The sequence below is a fragment of the Scatophagus argus genome, chromosome 3, assembly GCF_020382885.2.
Source record: "Scatophagus argus isolate fScaArg1 chromosome 3, fScaArg1.pri, whole genome shotgun sequence".
Lineage (NCBI taxonomy): Eukaryota > Metazoa > Chordata > Actinopteri > Scatophagidae > Scatophagus > Scatophagus argus.
In genome coordinates this window covers 4,765,998-4,783,886 of record NC_058495.1, presented here as the reverse complement: position 1 = coordinate 4,783,886, position 17,889 = coordinate 4,765,998, and the positions used below count along the sequence as shown (strand labels likewise).

The window sequence follows — 17,889 nt, the reverse complement described above, 5'->3', positions numbered from 1 at the left end:
GCATATTCAAAGCATCTCAGTAAGCAAATAGAGGGAGTGAAAGCATGAGGGCCTGTCTCAGGTCGGTCTTTAAAGAGCTGTTACGTGTGTTCTTTGTCAAACTGTCTAACGTGTGAAAGCTTTTTTTGACCATTACCATTTTATGTGATGTGTAAGGGAGTGGTGAGACTGGATGGACACATGAAATGCAATATTATAAACAGCAGTAACCTTATACCGTGTACCACATTTCATAATTATAAATGATGCATTGGCATTGATTTATTTGACAACCATTTTTCTTCAACTGAAACAAATTTGGGAAATGACTTTTTTCAAGTCCAGGCATACAACAGTAATTGGTTGGTATGTGTATATTTTTCTAAATCAAACATGAACAGTCTAGGCATCGTAAAGGCTCCACATGAGGTCAAAAAAAGGGTAGCGAGTGCGGTATTTTCATTTTTACCGCAGCCCCTGCCTCTATTGTCATACACTTCAGTGTGGTCAGATTTTTAACCTCATCTCATTAAACTTTAATTTGCTCCAATTCACCGTCAGCCAACTGTGATATGAAAAAGAGCTGAATATTATTAGTTATTTGACTGCAGCTCATATATAACCTAAAGTTTTCATTTTGCTTCCGTTTAGGTTCTCTTTTTAGGCCTCTTTTGGTCAGTCCTTCATGCACTGCACAGCTGAATATTCCTCCCAAAAACTTGCACATTAGGTTAATTGGCTATTCTACATTGCCCCTAGGTGAGAGTGTGCGGTTTTCTGTCTTTGTGTGTCGGCCCTGCGATTGACTGACTACCAGTCCCGGGTGTACGCCGCCTCTTGTCCGTAGTCAGCTGGGATAGGCTCCAGTCCCCCCGCAACCCTAACGGATGAGCGGCATAGAACATAGATGGATAGGAAATGGCCATAAAAAAGTCTTCTTGGCTCAGAAGTAGATGATATGATAAAACATATCTTTAAAAGATCATTTTCTTTATGCATTCAATAAATACAACCAACATGTCTGAAACATTACACCTATTCCAAAATACGGAAGGATGTTTCAGTACAAGAAAGGGACATCTGTCAATAGGTTTCCCTCGAACACACCCACCATGATGCAGTAGAATGTACAAGCTCCAGTTTCAGTCATTCATTTTGTTCATTTTGGCAATAAGCTTATTTTGACCTATCTTGCAGAGAGACAGATGAGAAGATTGACGCGACTTGCAAGAACATGTAAGGAAGATACATTTTTTTTAACGTTTGAACAAAGTCAGGCTAGCTTATCCCCCTAGCTTTCAATATTTTATGCTAAGGTAAGCGAAGCTAAGGATCTGCTGGCTTTAGTTTTATATATATTGTACAGTCATGTGAGTGGTACTGATATTCTCAAGTACCTCTGGGCAAAAAAGCAACACAAAATGCTCCTTTAATGTAAGTTTTTGGTTAATGCTACAGTAAGAAAGAAGGAAAACCTAAGTTAAAAGTAAAGCTTTCATGCTAAAACAGTCACTTACAGTAAAAAGTACAAAACGTATTTGCCTCCAAAATGTAGTGGAAGTATGAAGTAGCAGAACATGGAAGTACCTCAAAATTCTATTTAAAAGTACAGTACTTAGTACAGAAAATGTATTTAGTTACATTCCGTCACTGGTTAGAGGCTTTCATTCAGTTCACATAAGATGAAATCAAAGAACAATTTCTCCGTTATGGTTGAAGATGCTTACTGGCTCCTGTAGCATCAGTCAGAAGTGACATATGACTGTTTAATTTCAGTTCCAGTGTCCAAGTTTTTTGAACAATCTCGGTTAACTAAGCTACCAAGCTTGGGTCTTTCCAATTTTAACATGCTTTTTTTGAGTTCTTAAATAATGTCCCCAAAATAACCCACAACATAACTGCAAAACTCTGGTATTGCTAAATCTCATCCATTGTGAATTTCCACAGCTCCCTTCCTCTGTTTTGCTTTAAATCTTTGGAACATATTCAGATTCATACGCAATAAAACAAAAGAGGCTCCATATTGTCCCTCTCTTTTCTGGAATATTAGCCTCTGGGGTTTCTCTGATACAAATCATTTATATGATCTAATAAAAGAAATGTGTAGCAATTGCAAACATTGATTGATCGAAGAATATATGAAATTAAGCCACGCTAACAAAATCAAATTTGATGTACTGTTGTCTTTATAACACAATTAAATAGTTTACTTTTTCAGAAGTTGACTTTAAACTTTGGTGATTCAGGCCTTGACTGCTGTCCTTCCAGGTCTCAGTTAATACATCCCAGTCTCTGTGTCTACCCATGTTCACTGAACATGGTTTTAGACTACTCTACACATGTGATGAGGGGGGTCCTGGCTGACTTGCTTTGAGTTCATTTGATTTATGAAGAGTTACACCATCCCTCTGCAACATTTTCTGACAGCAGAGAACAAACAATAATACAAAATCCGCCTCCAAGCGTGTGTTTTACGTTTTGACAACATCGTCTGTCACAGTCACTGATCTCATGCTTGGAATAAATCAAAGGTGTTATCACACTGCCATGGGAGTCAAAATCCAGACACAAAACAATGTGCACCTCCCGAGTGTTCACTTTTTCTATTTTCATCATGCACAAAGAAACATGGTGCGTCTCTAAAACTCCATTTTATTATCTTGTTTTGATTCAAAGACACATTAAAAGCAGAATAAAAAGGAAGTGTAAAAACAGACTAAAAAAGCGTCACAAAAAAACACCCAGAATAACTACTGATACAGGCCTATGCATGGCTTGTGTTCAAAGTGAGAATGGCGTTCAGTTCTCCATACTATACACACATACCAATGGGACAAGGGTGCATCCTGCAGTTTATCAATTAATTGTACCTGCAGAACAACCATCTTGCACGTCTCCTAAGTGTTTGTCTTCACACTATCATGGGGCCTCCACAACTCAATGTCTTAAGGTCCATATTCCCTTCATTACACCTCAGAGCTGTTGAGGTCGCTCTCACACTGTGTGCAATCCAGATTCATGTCCTCCCTTTGAACGTGTTCATGCAGGTATAACTCCCGGAAAACTTGTGGATTTCTTCAAGTGCAACTTGTGGCATGAAGCTAGAAAAAGTGCAAAAAGACCAGAGAAAGAATGTCAAGCATGAATAAGCTTAATATTTATGAGATGAGATGAAAACAATGCAATGCAGAACAAAAAAAGTGCAAAATGGGGTTTTTATTTATTCATTTTTTACCTTTTTAAAATGATAAGGGCATGCATAGTCCAGGGCAGGTAGAGGAAGGCCTTGTCAGCTCGGACTGCATCCACTGTCCTCTGGGCAACTACTTCAGGTTTGAGAGGAGGAAAGAGCTGAGGAAACCTACAAAAGAAAAGACTTTTTGAGATCAAATAAGGATCATCCTTGTAAAATAAAGAATGCATGTTCAGTGTATGCTCTTAACAAGTAACTGTCTTGCTTTTTATGTCAACAAACCAACAAATTTTAGATAAACTGCTGGTATAAGCTGCCAAAAACTGCACATTGAATGTTTTTGACATTTCCAAAAGCTATTACAGAACAGTGTGAATGGATGGGTGTACACCTGTACAACAACCTGTTCAGCACTATTAAAGAAGTTTAAAGTGTCAAAGTTCAGTGTCATCCAAAAAGGCCTAAAGACAGCCACTAGGAGGCAAACGGGGCCAAAATCAACCAATTGCTCAGTGAAATACGAACTATTTTTTCTTAGATGTTTGAGATGCTACTATTTTGTACCTGTGTGTTCAACCGTTATTTAAGGCGGAGTTGATTAAGAACGTTCTTATTCACAACAAAACCGCAAGGCACTATCTGCAAAAAGCTGGAATGTTTGCAAAGTCATAAACTCACATTTTAGAGGTTGAAAGCAATGCGGCTTTTATTAAGCTCTACTTGAGTAGTAACCAAAAATATCCATACAAAATATTCTGCCAATCCTTCAAGTAGATGATAAACCATTTGACCGCAACATGAAAACTTTGACCTACTAGCAGGGCCAACCATTTTAGAATTTATTCTCAAGGGACTTTGAATCTCTATGTAGAGGGAAGTTCAGCAATCCAATCAATAGTTATGCATTATATTCAGTTATATTTACTCTAAACTAGATGTCAACTTCACAGTGTAAAAGTCCAGGGAATACTGGCAATATGAGTCATCCAGTGTAGAACATGAATGTACAAAACATGGAAATTGCTCCAATAGTTGTTCAAATATTAACTGAACCAAAGTAGTGAACTGTCCACTATAAACTGACCAGCACTGCCTTTCTAGAACAACACCACTAACATGGCTAAAAATTACACATAGCATATTTAAATACCTGACTCTCATGCCCTGGAACATCTCTGTATTGGTGTGGAAAGGAAGCACAGTGGTACAGCCAACACCAGGACAGTCCAGCAGGCCCAGTGTCAGACTCTCCATGAAGGCCAGCGATGAGGCCTTGGAGGTGCAGTAGTCTATGGCCCCAGGGATGGGAGACTGGGACAAGATGGAGTTTATGCATACTACATGGCCGTGCTGCAGCTCCAGCATCCGAGGCAAGAAGGCCTTTGTTGTCTGGGATGAGAAAAGAAAAAAGGCAAATCGGTGGGGAATAAAGACAAGGTGGAAAGAGGCATGGAAATAGAAGGTGAAATATATTCAGCTGAGTTAAAAGAAGAACAGACAAGAGAAACAGTCCCACAGTTAAACCACAGATTAAATTTCAATTTCCATTTAGTTGATAATTGCGTTTCTGTCTGCATATGACAGTCTTTTGATCTCCATTCAAAATAAAAATGCCAAGAGTTTCAAAACCCCTCTGATATCTCAGGGCCTGAAAGGTGATTTGGAAATAGACTCCTTAATCTGCCAAAATAACAGTGATGACTGACAACTCTGGGGGTGCCTACTGTAAATACTGCCATGCTATAATCAAAATATGAAAATGATAAGGATAATCTGCGAGGGGGAATTCCCCCAGTTCTGCATGCAAAGTGGCTCTGCCTTAATATCTGCAAGTCTTACCCAGAACTGTCCCATGGTGTTGATGTGCTGGGATTTCAGAAGGGCGTCGTCATCGCTGTCCATCAGACTTTTGCCATGGACTACAGCTGCATTGTTCACTAATATCGTAACATCTCCAACCTGAGAGTAAAAAGAACCGTTAAAAATGTGCTTTCATGACATGATATAGTCATGTTGCACCAAAGCTGTCAGCAATATTTCCCACTCTTATTCAGATATTTCAGAGGAAGTGTAATCTATACACCAGATGGGACTGAGAGCCGCTCAGAGCCAATATACATACAGAGGCAAAGAGGCATCACAGAGAAATACTTTATGAAGTGTTTCACTGTGTGCAAGTAGAAATGTTGTTGTAAATTTTGTGTTGTAGTACCTTTTCTCTAACCACCTTGGCTTGCTTGTAAACTTCCTCACGATTGGCCACATCACACAGGAAGTAATGGCACTCTGTTCCTGAGAGAGAGATCTCTTCGGCTGTTTCCTTGAGACACCTCTCCGTTCTGCCCCACAAGATCACCTAGCAAAAGTTGAATTTTTAAGGTTAGAAACAAATGGGGAAATGTTCTGCATTGGCAGCGTGCTCAGATCAAAAGCAAATCAAGTATTGCTTTAAAAAAAAGGACCTAAAAAGGTTGTTTTTCACAGTCAGTCACCGACAAAACATTATGTATGTTTTGCGCAATTTTTTTTTTGGCAGTGAGACCTGCTGCAACTGTGGAGATCTTTGAGCAGCAATGTTCTTTTCATTCAGAGAACAGAGAGGCCATTTTCACTCCAACAAATAGTTTTCGAGCAAGATTAAAGGCTTGGGGGTTGCTGTGTGAATGAACTGTCTCTTCATCCACCCGAAGACTAAATGAAGGCCAGTCATTTGAGCAGGGAACAGGGGGCTGAATAGAGGTGGGGGACCAGTGATTGGGCAATTAGATCTGTCAGTCTTTGGGGTCAGGGAAAGGTAATGAAATCAGGGGGTGAGCCCTCCTCATCTCTCAAACACAAATTCTCAAAGAGATTACACGGCCTGTTGGGCAGATGAGCCCCGTCATTTCTGGTCAGGGAGTCTGAAAACAGTGCGTGTGTGAAGTGCTGAGGACGCCAGTGTGGGATTTGGCTGGTCGCCCGTGACCAAGGTTAATATTTGAGCAAAAAGTCTACTGGAAAGTGATCTTGTGTATGGGAGAGACAGAAAGGCTGTGTGTGTGTGTGTATATGCATACACACAAAAAAGAGAGCGTGCCTCTTGCCACTTGCAGGACTCCCCTTATAGATGATCACACATTGTATTTTGCATGTATTGAACCTGTCATTGTGCAGTAACAGGACACTTTCAGACAGTGCCAAGCTTTTAAATTTTACAAAGCATTTATCTTGAGCCAAACATACTGGCAATGACAGTGTGTTAATTTGCAAAGCAGCAACACTTAAAAATCCTCAAATTACTGTTTTGATATTGCTTTCATGTAGGATTCATGTGTCAATAACTGTGTGATAGAAATAATGTCGGACGCGAATCAAACACAGAAACCTGACACTGTAAAGCTCCAGGCACATCGAAGATTAAAGTCTGAAATGTGTTCTTTATTTCTTTATCAGATCCAAAGCAATAAGGGTTTGGCTCCCTCTGTAAACAGCCCTTGTTTGAGTTTGTCTGGATTGGGTTTTTTTTGTTTGCTTCATTTGCAAACCCATTTGAGTAATCAGTAAAGGCAGACAGGTCTTGATAAATAACTGAAAGCTTTTAATAGGATTTGAGCCTTACAAACAAAGCTGACAGCTCTCATTAAAAGTTAGCACTCAAACTGTGCTCTTCAGTTAAAACGTTATTTAATTCATTAGGTTTATCACCAGTCACAACACACGAAACCCTCAGAACAAACAAGCACCGGCCAAATTGCAATCTGCAGAAACAGTAAGAAACTGTTTTTAATTGACCTTGCACAAGACTTCTTTGCTATCAGCGATAAACCAGTGATCGTTCTGGCCAGGCATGTCTAACAAGACTTAATATCAGCACATGCTGTAAGTAAAAGCTCTCCAATCAACAAATTAATGTGACAAAGCTTGACACAAGACCCAGAGAGAGAGTGCAGATGCCACTCAATACTGGCTGTGGTGTAGGTCTGTGTGTCCCCAGTAGCTCTAGCTGAATTACAGTGATACTCTATCTCTCAGGTCTGAATGTATGGGTGGGTATGAACCCTCCTTTTCACACCCATTGTATGGGCCAGCACAGAGGCGGCACACAGAAGGGGCAGCAGGAGTTCAGGAGGCAGTCGCCTGCCGCTGTCTAATTACTGCGGAGACCGCAAGGTCAGTTGCAGGGCAATACCCAGCTGGGAGCGGTGTGCTTCCCGCCTCCAGCACAACACACACACACACACACACTCACACGTGCACACCCACATAAACGTGTTGTCAGCATCTCAGTTTGGTTTGTCTTCACATTGATCTCTTTATGTAATGTTAACAACCACATAAAAATCAATGTTTTCTGCAAACACTTTGTACTCAAGTTGTAATGGTACTGAAATATGCTATTTCAAGTTGTCAGCTATTTACTGGGATTGTTCTGAAAGAACTCTTACAGTGCTCTGAACCCAGATGCCATTTTTGAAAGTACTTTGGTCTGGTTTATTGTTTCAGAGCTTCGTTCTGCAACAGTTCACCCCTAACAGCACACAAGAAGACCTGGCTCCCCTCCTGGGTCCCTGGCTCTCCATCTCGCTGGATTCTTTCATCAGCGCTGCAGATAGTCTTCCTCACACCGTGAAAACACCAAAGCCACCGAGAGGGAAAAGGAAATTCCGGCTGCCAATCACAAAAGGGCTCAAACTGGGGTGAGCGCGGGTTGGTAGAGGTTAGTCCTATTCATAATTACCGTCCTATTTCCTTTTAGCATCTCTTTAGGCAGAGAGTAATTGTCATACACATTACCACAGGTGTTGTTTTCAGAGCCTTCACACCTTGATAATACCCAACAATGGGGTGCTGAAAAGCATGGTGACATCCTTTGTTGTGCAGCTGCAAAGTAAGGCTTTTAAAACCCACTGGTTTCTTCTTGCTCATTCCCCTAGGAGATTGCATTGAAAGATGGGGGGAGGCAGTTACTGTTTCATTGAGCTTTTAGCAAAGTTTTCAAGATACTAAAATTGAGAGCATCTGAGATGAGCTTGTATCACACGTGCACGAATAATTACAACTCACTGCTTTCAGCTGGGCTACTTTCTATCAGGGGAATTACCACCATTTTCTTCTCTGTGTAATGATGACTCCCATCTGAGGTGATCAAAAATAGAGCTGCTCTGTATTAACACATTATTGCTAAAGGGACACCAGCGGCTCATCAGGCACTCAGCTGTGTAATGTTCATCCTCATCCACTGGATTAGTAGACAAAATGTAGCTGAAAAGGATGATGGGATCAGAGCCTGACATGCAGTGATAAGGAACTGTGTGTGTAGCCACTGGAGCATTTCAGGCCAAAGTGATGGCTCCTTGTTGGGGGGTGGGTGAGGGATAGTGAGGGTGGGGAGAGACAGGAGGGTGCATGGTTTTGATGGATGGGGTGATTATCTAAAATTATTTTGAATGAGAATATTGATTTGCAATTTCAGGATTTGCAAACATGACATCCAAAAGGTTAGTCCAACTTAACAATGTACTGTAATTTGGTAGCTTTTCGATCCCCTTAACTTTCAAATAGAACATCATGCTACACAGTTGATTTTATTCTAGTTAGTAATCAAAACGTGCACAACAGCATGCAAAATTCACCTTAACATCCAAATAATGTTGAGTCCTAACCTCACTCTCACAGTGAAAATTACTTTTCATCATATTTCTTTCTCTAAAAATGCCACCTTTGCATTAGACTAATCCAAGATAATGTAATCCGTTCCTCCCTCTCTAACTGTTTTTCTTGGGGTTTTTTTTTTTTAAATTTTGCATACACCCCATAAAAGGCATCTCATGTCCTCATGCTATGCTTGTAAACAAAACCTAATCTGGCTTTTATTAAAAGCATTATGGAGCCTTTTGTTGTACTGTGATATGTTGGCAGATTTTGCAACACTGCAAAGACTGCTTAAAAATGGCAAGAAATAACAATAGGAAAATAGCAGGGTTGTTATAAGGCTCTGAAGCAGTTTTAGTCAGGCTTTATGCACACCCCCACCCCTCCCCCAACTCCAAAATGCGCGCTCACAGAGAGAGAGAGAGAGAGAGAGAGAGAGAGAGAGTCAATACCTTTATCACAGCCTAGATCTTTGGATAATACACTTTGTGGACATGTCATATCAGAATCACCTCAGACCTTAGCAGAATGAATGTCAGCCCAATGCTGCACTTAATCACATCAACCAGCCATAAAGACTGCCCAGACCTGCCCTCTGGTTGACCTAAGCTGTTGTACAGTACTTGAACCAAAATTGAGGGCAATGTGTCCAGTCTCACTGGACCAACTAGGCTACTTAGAGGTTATGATCCCTGCATTCATAGAACAGCGGAACAACAAACCCCTTTGAACAGGGTGGGGAGGACTCACCGAGCTACCGGGAGGAGGTGGGCAGGGGGTATTCAGGCTGCCCAAGTCCTGGGCCTACTGCTGCTTTGACACAAACCACAGCCTTGCCAAAACAACCTGCTCGCAAAATAACTTTAACAGCTAGCTAAGCAGCATTGCTATGTACAGAGCAAATGTGGATGCAACAAGTAGCCTATGGTTAAATGAAATTACCTTTCTGGCCCCCTGCTTGGCAAACTCTATGGCCAGGTGACGCCCGATGCCTCGTCCCCCTCCGGTGATCAATACAACCTCCTTGGTTAGGTCCTTCCTTCTGCTTGGCAACAGCGAAAACAAACTTGCTCTGACTAAATAATAGAGCATTTGAACCGGGAAAAGAAACATACGACACGCGCTCTTCAACTCCATCTCGGAAAGTGCTCACGGCTCAAGTCTAATTTTTTACGCTGCAAGTTTACGTGCGCAACTGATATCCTCCAACAGCGCAAACACAGCGACTGGTGAGCTCCTGCAACTTTAGCCGCATGCAAACAGTATCACCTGCAGCCTCACAAACTGCTGCATGAGTGGTCCACTTGCGAAAAAAATATTTCAAAAGCAGAACTGTGTGACATCAAGGAGCTCTGACATGTTAGTCGACGTGCATCACGCTCTCGAAATGTATGAGCGATCAGTCATTACGCCTGTCAACAACTGGTAGAGACGCAGAGACGTGAAACACAAGTCCAGGCGGCGCTCCGTTGTGTGCGCTACTGAAACCGCTGGGCTTTGGTGTTGTGTTCCTGTCCTCCCCTGTTCTGCCTTATATATTACCGCCTCTGCCCTGGCTTCGGTACTTCCAATAGGACCTGGCTGAACCTAAAGGAGAGGGTTGTAAGGGCATTAATCCTGACTGACATGTTAAGTAGGGATGAATATTTTGTTCCAGTGCCCGTCTGCCCTCAGTGGTTGCGTAGGCTACTTGTCTCTTCCCCACCCCCTTCATGTGCCTACAGCGATGGTTCTCAAACTGTGGTCCGGGGCCCCCCAGTGGTCGTCCCACTGCGTCCCAGAATATTTATAATTTGAATTGAGTAGAACTTCACCTGGTTGCCTAAAGTAAAGAAATTCAGATCCTTAAGCAAAAGTAAAAGTACAACACTGTGAATATACTCCACAACTCCACCAAGTTAAAGTCCTGCATTAAATACCTTGCTGAAGTAAAAGAATGTATTATCAGCAAAATATACTTAAAGGGATACTGTGCAGGATTTGTCAGTTGACAGGTGAACAGACACCATTCAAAGGTGTAGTAAGTAAGAAAGAAGGTCAGTTGTTGACTCTTATTCCCCGAATCCCTAATCCATTTTCACTAATTTACACTCTGTAAAATCTAAATTAGTAAACTCAGAATAATAGATAGAAACAACATGCAAAATGAGTTTCAGACAAACAAAACATACCAAAACTGGAAAATAATTACCTTTGCATTGGGCAATCTGGGTACATCTGTCCTTCATCCAGTTACAATCTCTGTGTTATCCAGCAACAGTATTCTAATGCAGACAAACCTGCAAACACATCTATAGCTTCATAATGCATGTGAAGTCAAGGTGATTTTTGTATCAAAAGCTGCAGCAAATATTGTTTTCAGTTTTATAAGCATGGTGGGTTTTATACCTTACTGAATGTAGATGATTTTTTAAAAACTTTCATGGTACACAGTGTGCTCTACATTTGCAGTGGTCTCCTGTGTGCAAAACCACATCAATTGTTTGAACCTAATTTGTTGTGGTAATAATATTTTTGAAGCAGAATATATCTTTCTGTGTGCGACAGTGCAATTTGGGAAATAGGTCAGCCCTGTCTCAGATGCTCGGCAGAGTGACAAACAGAAGACTGCACGGATGCCTCCTAAACAAATCCTGTGAATTCATGTGCCTCAGACAAGATTCTAGTCTGTGATTTTTGGCCCTGGCACTGTGATTTTCGCTGGGTATTGCTGAATGCAGGGCTTTTTCAGCAACTGGGATGGGTTTAAAGAGCAGCCTCACAATGGTTGCTTTGTGCCGGGCTCAGCTACTTAGGGAAGGCGGAGAGGTTCTCGGGGGCTGCTAAAAACTCCAGGACAACATGACTGCAGATGCTGTCTTCATTTGGGAAATTTATAAAAAAAAAAAGTGAACCCAAAGTCAAGTTGCGCTGGAAAATTGTACCAAAGTATTCTCAGCTGAAGTGAAATTGAACTTCAGTTAATGGATTTGCAAAAACAAAACAAAGCACAACATTACTGCAAGTCACAAATGGGTTCCGGCTGCATGCAGAATGCAAAAATGTAAATAGTGTGTATTTCAGAAGGAACTCTTTATTTATACTCATGCTATCACTGCCATCTACAGATCAGCAGTGAAAGTTCAGATAAGGGTGGTTTCAGCCAGCCGTCATTGGGGAGCATCTCTCAACATTTCCTTCTCTTAGACGCCAGACGGTAAAATGCCAGACTGTATCGAGGGCAGCAGAGCTTTCTTCAATAACAGGAGCATTAAAGAAAGCAAGGAAAGAAATAAGATAACAACCTCCAGATATCTGTGAAAATATTGCCAAAAATTGGAAGGCAACATAATGGGTACAGCTGAAACGTATGACTAATTAAAATTTGCTCTATAAACATAAAAATATTTTGTGTTATATTCCATGGTGAAACAACTTGGTTTCTTTGGGAAACAAGCAATTACTTTGATTACATAGCCATAAAATATGATGAAGAATATAATTATTTTTTTCCATGGCAACACTCTAACTGAAACCAAGGTCAGATTGCATTTCAAGTGGACATGGGAGGGGCGGAAAGAGGCTGAAAGCAGGTAGATAAAACATTTACTCCTAATGACTTACCTTTAGCAGAGCACACCAGCAACACCGGACATGGACATCGGCTCGGCAATTTTAATAATTGGCTTCTCTGCTCTTTTTGCAGCCTTCCTTCTTCTGGTAATTGGACTTGTGTATTCTGAGCTGATGAATTCAGACATTCCTCGTGGGGTTGCAAATAGTAGGAAACTGCACATAGTTCATGGTTTGTTTGTTGGCATAGCAATTGTGGTGAGTATCTACAGTAAATTGTTCATGCTTATTATTTCATGTTTCCTGTGTGTTATTGTGTCTGTTATAATTAGCTTTAACTTAATTAACTTATTCCATGGAGGAAAAAAAGAAAATGCCTCAGCTTGTACAAGATTTAAAAAAAAATCCACTCTACTCTTGTAGGCTCATGTCAGACATGGCTGTCCTTTCTTTGTCCTCCAGTAACCGATAACGCTTAGATCAGAGAAATTTTAGATAAGAAATCAAGTCTAGCAAAGGTGAAATAAAGGAAAGGTCATGTGTTCTCCTTCTTTGATGTTGTCATAATAAATATGGTTTCTCATACAGAATAACTTTCACTTTGACTTTATCTATAAAGAACATCTTTTCGTTTCTTTTTTTTTCAAACATTGTCTCCCACTTGTGGTACGTCTGTGGTTCCTCTTCTGCAAGGGCCGGATCCTGCATCGTCTGGGTATTTGTCACCAGGTCAGCTTTATCCGATGGTTTGTGGCCCATTTTCTGACTTGCGTAAATCCAGTTCCTGCGGGCCTGCGAGTGAAGGACCTGAAGTTTTGTGAGGTGCCAGTGCGTGTCTATGAACCTACCACTGTGTGTGACGGCCTCAAAAGAGGACTTGTGTATTTCCCTGGAGGAGGATGGGTGTTGGGCAATATAGGTATACAAAGTTCAGATAATTTATTTAAGCACTAGTAGAAATGTCATACTGTAAAAAAAGAGTCTGTTCTGCTAACTAAAAATGCATTGAAGATTATGAAAAGTAGATTACTTTATATACTGTTGGTTAGTTTGACCTTATAAAATTCAGCACATTTTTTAAGATCCTTGCGATTTTTAATAACTCATAACTACTCAAAAAACAAGTAAAAAATTCATTATATTCCTCCAAGATGTAGTGCAGTGGAAGAAAGGTAAGACAAGCTATCTAAATATTTGAATGAACTACAAAATTGCAATTAAATAGTTCGTAGTATAGTACTTTCCATGTCTAGATATAAGTTAATGTTTAACGAATCTAATTCTTTTCTTCAATAACGTGTTGTCTGAGTCCATAATGAGTGTAGATGGACTTCTCTCTGCAGTGCTTGGTTGCTTCAAGTATCTCTAAGGTATCTTTTGCTAATTGTGATATCCTGCTAATTCTGAACAGATTCTGTTGATGAGGTCTGTCGACACATTGCCAAGGAGTCAAACACGACTGTTGTTTCCGTTGGGTACTTACACTTTTTTGACAATGCATACAAATATCCAAAACTTATTTTGTCTTCTAAAGAGCCAGAATTCAACATATTGTCTCGTTGTCCTTCCTCTTACCCCTCTTAGTTACCGATTAGCTCCTGAGCACAGGTACCCTGCTCAGCTGGATGATTGTGAGACAGCGACGTGTCACTTCCTGTCTGTGGCTGAGGTAGAGTTCAGTGTGGACTCTCGCAGAGTGGCAGTCGGAGGAGACAGCACTGGGGCTAACCTGGCAGCAGCGCTGTGCCAAAGGATAGCGAGAAGAGAGGACAGACATCTGCCGTCCCCTTGCGCTCAGGTCCTCATCTACCCAGCTCTGCAGATGGCAGATTTCAACCTGCCCTCATACCAGCAAAATCATGCTGTGCCCATATTGTTTCGTGGCCGAATGGCTTTCTATTTCCTGCAGTACCTCAATGGGGACATGTCTGTGTGCCAAGATGTTCTGGAAGGCAACCATGTCCCTGCTGAGCTCAGGCCACGCTACAAGGAGTGGCTCTCCCCTTCCAACCTTCCTCCAGAGTGCCTTGCACGGGGTATCTGTGAGCACCCAACCCCAGAATTTGATGGGGAGGTGTATCACACGATCAAAGCTGGTTTAGAACCTGAGGTCTCACCTTTACTTGCAGATGATGCTGTAATTCAGAAAACCCCTCCCACCTTCATCCTCACCTGTGAGTATGATGTCCTGAGAGACGATGGGATTCTTTACAGAAAACGACTGCTGGACTTAGGAAGGGATGTCACATGGCAACATATAATGGAAGGTTTTCATGGCATGGTTAACTTTTTTAACCAGGGCTGGCTCACCTTTCCCTCTGCAGTACAGGTTGTGGATAGTGTTGCTGACTATATGAAAACACTGTAATGCAATGTATCTTGTTTTACATTTTAATAAACAAAACTGTTCTCCAGTTGTAGAGTTTTTTTCTTTGCCAAAAGTGTACCATTCACAGAGGACATAAAACCCATCCAAATCTATAAACAAAACCTGTTTCATTCCAAAAATGAAAACTAACCTCAGGATAAACAGTCTGCCAACAATTTCTGTCCCTATTTTAACAATATAGAGGATACTGCTAAAAGGTAAATGTCATGCCCTAGCCTTAAGGAATGGAATTCTTTTTAACACAGATGTAAGACATCTCCCATTTGCTTCCAGGATATGCCACTTGCCTTCCCTTTCAGTGTTTGCTGTATCCATAGCAACAGAGCTCTTCTATATCCAGTCTGCTGCCTGTGCCATTGTGGAGCCAGGTGAAAGCACCTACATGCTTTCTGTTTGACTAGCTAACCATATTCTAACAGAAATTCAGATTTCCCTGGTTGGGTCCATTTGACACCAGGTAAAGCAAGAACCAAACAGGGATGACACAGGATAAATGGACCCACACTGGCTGGAGAATAGAGTAGAGGTATGCAAACAAAGTACTGTTGGGCAACTGGATGGAAGAAACTGCAGTCTTTCTTTTTGTCTACTTATCACCTATTTCACTTTTATGCCAGCATAAAAATGAGATGCTCTGATTTAAGCATTCAACTTAAATTGAATGTGAGGACACAGATTATGTATGTATTTTCATACTGCAGATCCAAAACATAATGCCATACCACTGGCACCCTGCCAAAGGTTTTGTAGCACCTCAGTTGGCAGTCAAATCTATAGCAAAGTGATTAGGCAGCCTCAGTTCAGCTACATCAGCACAGCCTCCTGGTGGGAGAGCCTAGAACTGGATACTAATTGCATTGACGTGAGGTTCGGCCACGGTCTGCTGGTTCAGGATCTGAGTGAAGAAATGACTTAAGAAATACTGTACAACAGGGCGGATCAATATTGAAGTGTGGGCTTTGCTGATCCTTGCGCTGGGCTCATTGCTCAAGTCGCTGTATATCCCCCCTCCTCACTCCTCTTTGCGATGTCTGTTTATTCTGCCCGACATAGTTCATTCGTGAGCCAAAGGGAGCCAACAGTACCAATCGTGTAGACTTTCAACCCCACTGGGACTTCAAGCCAGACGTCTTTGAGCGAAGATCTGCCCTGCTGAGAGCTGAGGTCAGCCTTTAACTGCTCGTTCATGGCATTAACACCAATTGAATGCCTGTCAGAGCCCTGCAAGTCAGGGCTTTCTTCTCTAAATTGTGGCCACTTCTGCATAATATTGACGGCCAAGATAAAGGCTTGAGATAAAACTCTTTATGAAAGCAAGTTTCTGGTTAGACTCAGCAGCCATGAAAATGTGTAAAATCATCAGTCCTACTGGGCACTTAAAGGCTACTTAGAGCAATTTGCTGTTGTCACACGGTGAACCTTTTGAAGATTATTGCAAAAGAATAGGTCATGCCCTCTGTATCTTAATCCAGAGGAGACCAATGCATACACACTACTATGACTACTGTGAATTGTTTTCCAGGGAAATCCATCCAAGCTGCTGTTTGTCCAGCATGGCTCACCATCCTCTCATTACTTGGTCACACATTAGGAAGAGAGCTACGGGCATAAGCACACCAATGCTTTGCCCACTCTGCGGCCCTGGCATCCAGACAGTTTGACATGGCAGCTTGAGAGGTCTGACTGGCAAATTTCTGGTACAACCACAGTTTAAAGTGCCCTGCTGCCACTGCCTGAAGGTACAGATTAATGGTAGAAAATGATATGTTAAACCATGCAGGCACCTGTGCTATGAGAATAGAACAAACATACTTCAGAGCATTAAATTTTGTATGGACAAGACACATCAGCAGTTGTGCACATGAACAATTAAATCTGGGTGGCCCCAGATGCCTTTTATTGTTCCAAATCAGTCACCAGTGTAATTAATTGCTGCAGTAAGATGGCATTTAACTCTCTTCTGTGTTCCTTTACAGGCCTTCCAACAAACTTTGGCCCACTGCAGTGCACAAAGCACCATTTGGAAAAGCAGCATTTACACCTCCCATCACTGACTGTGTACAGGTCAGCATACCAGAAGCACCCACTTAGTACCTTCTGCCAAATATGCTTTGCCAGGGCTTCACGCAAGCCAATCACAACAACAAGGGCCTGGATCTGAGACAATGTTTGCTACTACAAGTCCCAGATCGTTGTTTCAGTCTACGTCCACAATCATAACAGACTTAGGCACTGAACTGTAGTTCTTGAATTGCCTCACATACTGCTTGTTAATTTAGAAGCCCTGATCAAAGTAGTCCTGCTTTGTGGTTCCTCTTTTTGTCTTAGTCAGCTGCATGAAAAAAAAAATTAACAGAGCAGACCATTTGGGAAATCAAAAGGAATTTTAAAAATTAAACATGACTCTCATTATGTTGCTGGAAGGACCACTCTAGGTTTACAGTCTGCTGTGTAGTGAGTTGCCTCAGTGTTTATATGAGTACTAGTGTGTCTGTTTGCAAGAAGGACAAAGAAGTGGGCTATATATTATGGTTGTGTTTCCAAAGGATAATTACATGCAAATTCTTCTTGTAGTCTGTTGTTGTCTCTGTACAGTTAATATCTGAATGGACATCTAGCATTACCTGAGATACTCTGTGGAAAAAAAAGAAAAGAAAGATAAAAAAAGTGTTGATGCCAGAACTAACCTGGGTATTGAGGCAAACTGGAAACCATGAGCCATATCTGTAGGGATGTGTCATATTCTATTAGTTAGTTAGTTACAGGGAATCAGAGTCTTTAATTAGGAAAAATCAAAAATGCTTATGTTTGATGGTCAACCATCTGCTGCCTTAGAGGGTCTCTGAAGCCCTCTGTTTCACCCACTGTTAGCTAGTAGTCACTCCACTGCATCATTGATGCCTGCGTGTCATATGATGCCTCTCATGTTGTGGGAGGTCTACAGCTTAACATGTTTTACCCAAGATGCTGTTGTGCTCACCTTGTGAACCACATGATGGTGCTATAGCAGCATGTCACTCTCTGAGACCTGTCAGTGTGCCTTTGAAGTACTCAGCGTTACAGTCTGTATAGTGAAATGCTTGACTGTAAATGAGCAAACAATGAGATATTTACCATTTGTATCATACTTTTGCATATTTAATTT

At 41.4% G+C, this 17,889-nt stretch overlaps 3 protein-coding genes across 4 annotated transcripts; 2 read left to right on the top strand and 1 right to left on the bottom strand.

Moving 5' to 3' along the window:
* Window positions 1-1,390: 1,390 nt before the first annotated feature.
* dhrs3b (dehydrogenase/reductase (SDR family) member 3b) lies at window positions 1,391-10,510 on the bottom strand. Its single transcript, XM_046382441.1, has 6 exons — window positions 9,746-10,510; window positions 5,385-5,528; window positions 5,012-5,131; window positions 4,323-4,561; window positions 3,215-3,340; window positions 1,391-3,080 (listed from the first exon to the last, which is right to left on the bottom strand). Exons 1-6 carry the CDS (start codon window positions 9,938-9,940, stop codon window positions 2,996-2,998), a joined length of 909 nt encoding a protein of 302 aa, XP_046238397.1. The 5' UTR covers window positions 9,941-10,510; the 3' UTR covers window positions 1,391-2,995.
* Window positions 10,511-12,221: 1,711 nt separating this feature from the next.
* On the top strand, window positions 12,222-14,769 carry aadacl4 (arylacetamide deacetylase-like 4). 2 transcript variants are annotated; one of them, XM_046382430.1, is made up of 5 exons: window positions 12,222-12,375; window positions 12,489-12,613; window positions 13,049-13,274; window positions 13,767-13,830; window positions 13,940-14,769. In XM_046382430.1, exons 2-5 carry the CDS (start codon window positions 12,530-12,532, stop codon window positions 14,721-14,723), a joined length of 1,158 nt encoding a protein of 385 aa, XP_046238386.1. In that variant the 5' UTR covers window positions 12,222-12,375; window positions 12,489-12,529; the 3' UTR covers window positions 14,724-14,769. The 2 variants fall into 2 exon arrangements, with proteins under 2 accessions (XP_046238386.1, XP_046238377.1); XM_046382421.1 differs by lacking the exon at window positions 12,222-12,375 and having other exon boundaries at window positions 12,394-12,613.
* A 199-nt stretch (window positions 14,770-14,968) lies between these two features.
* Window positions 14,969-17,581, top strand: cfap107 (cilia and flagella associated protein 107). Its single transcript, XM_046385255.1, is given in 6 exon segments — window positions 14,969-14,991; window positions 15,208-15,328; window positions 15,798-15,908; window positions 16,267-16,441; window positions 16,721-16,870; window positions 16,873-17,581. Coding segments are annotated over 6 exon segments (672 nt in total). The 3' UTR covers window positions 16,965-17,581.
* The last annotated feature ends 308 nt before the right edge of the window (window positions 17,582-17,889 follow it).

Bases quoted from the DNA above. Each gene is read 5' to 3' on its own strand.
- dhrs3b (XM_046382441.1), bottom strand. From the start codon at position 9,940: ATGGAGTTGAAGAGCGCGTGTCGTATGTTTCTTTTCCCGGTTCAAATG. The intron at 5,529-9,745 runs GTAATTTCATTT...AACTTTTGCTAG, and splicing joins CCAAGCAGGGGGCCAGAAAG to GTGATCTTGTGGGGCAGAAC. The intron at 4,562-5,011 runs GTAAGACTTGCA...TTCTCATCCCAG, and splicing joins ACACCATGGGACAGTTCTGG to ACAACAAAGGCCTTCTTGCC.
- aadacl4 (XM_046382421.1), top strand. From the start codon at position 12,437: ATGGACATCGGCTCGGCAATTTTAATAATTGGCTTCTCTGCTCTTTTT. The intron at 13,275-13,766 runs GTATACAAAGTT...AATTCTGAACAG, and splicing joins ATGGGTGTTGGGCAATATAG to ATTCTGTTGATGAGGTCTGT. The intron at 13,831-13,939 runs GTACTTACACTT...TACCCCTCTTAG, and splicing joins ACGACTGTTGTTTCCGTTGG to TTACCGATTAGCTCCTGAGC.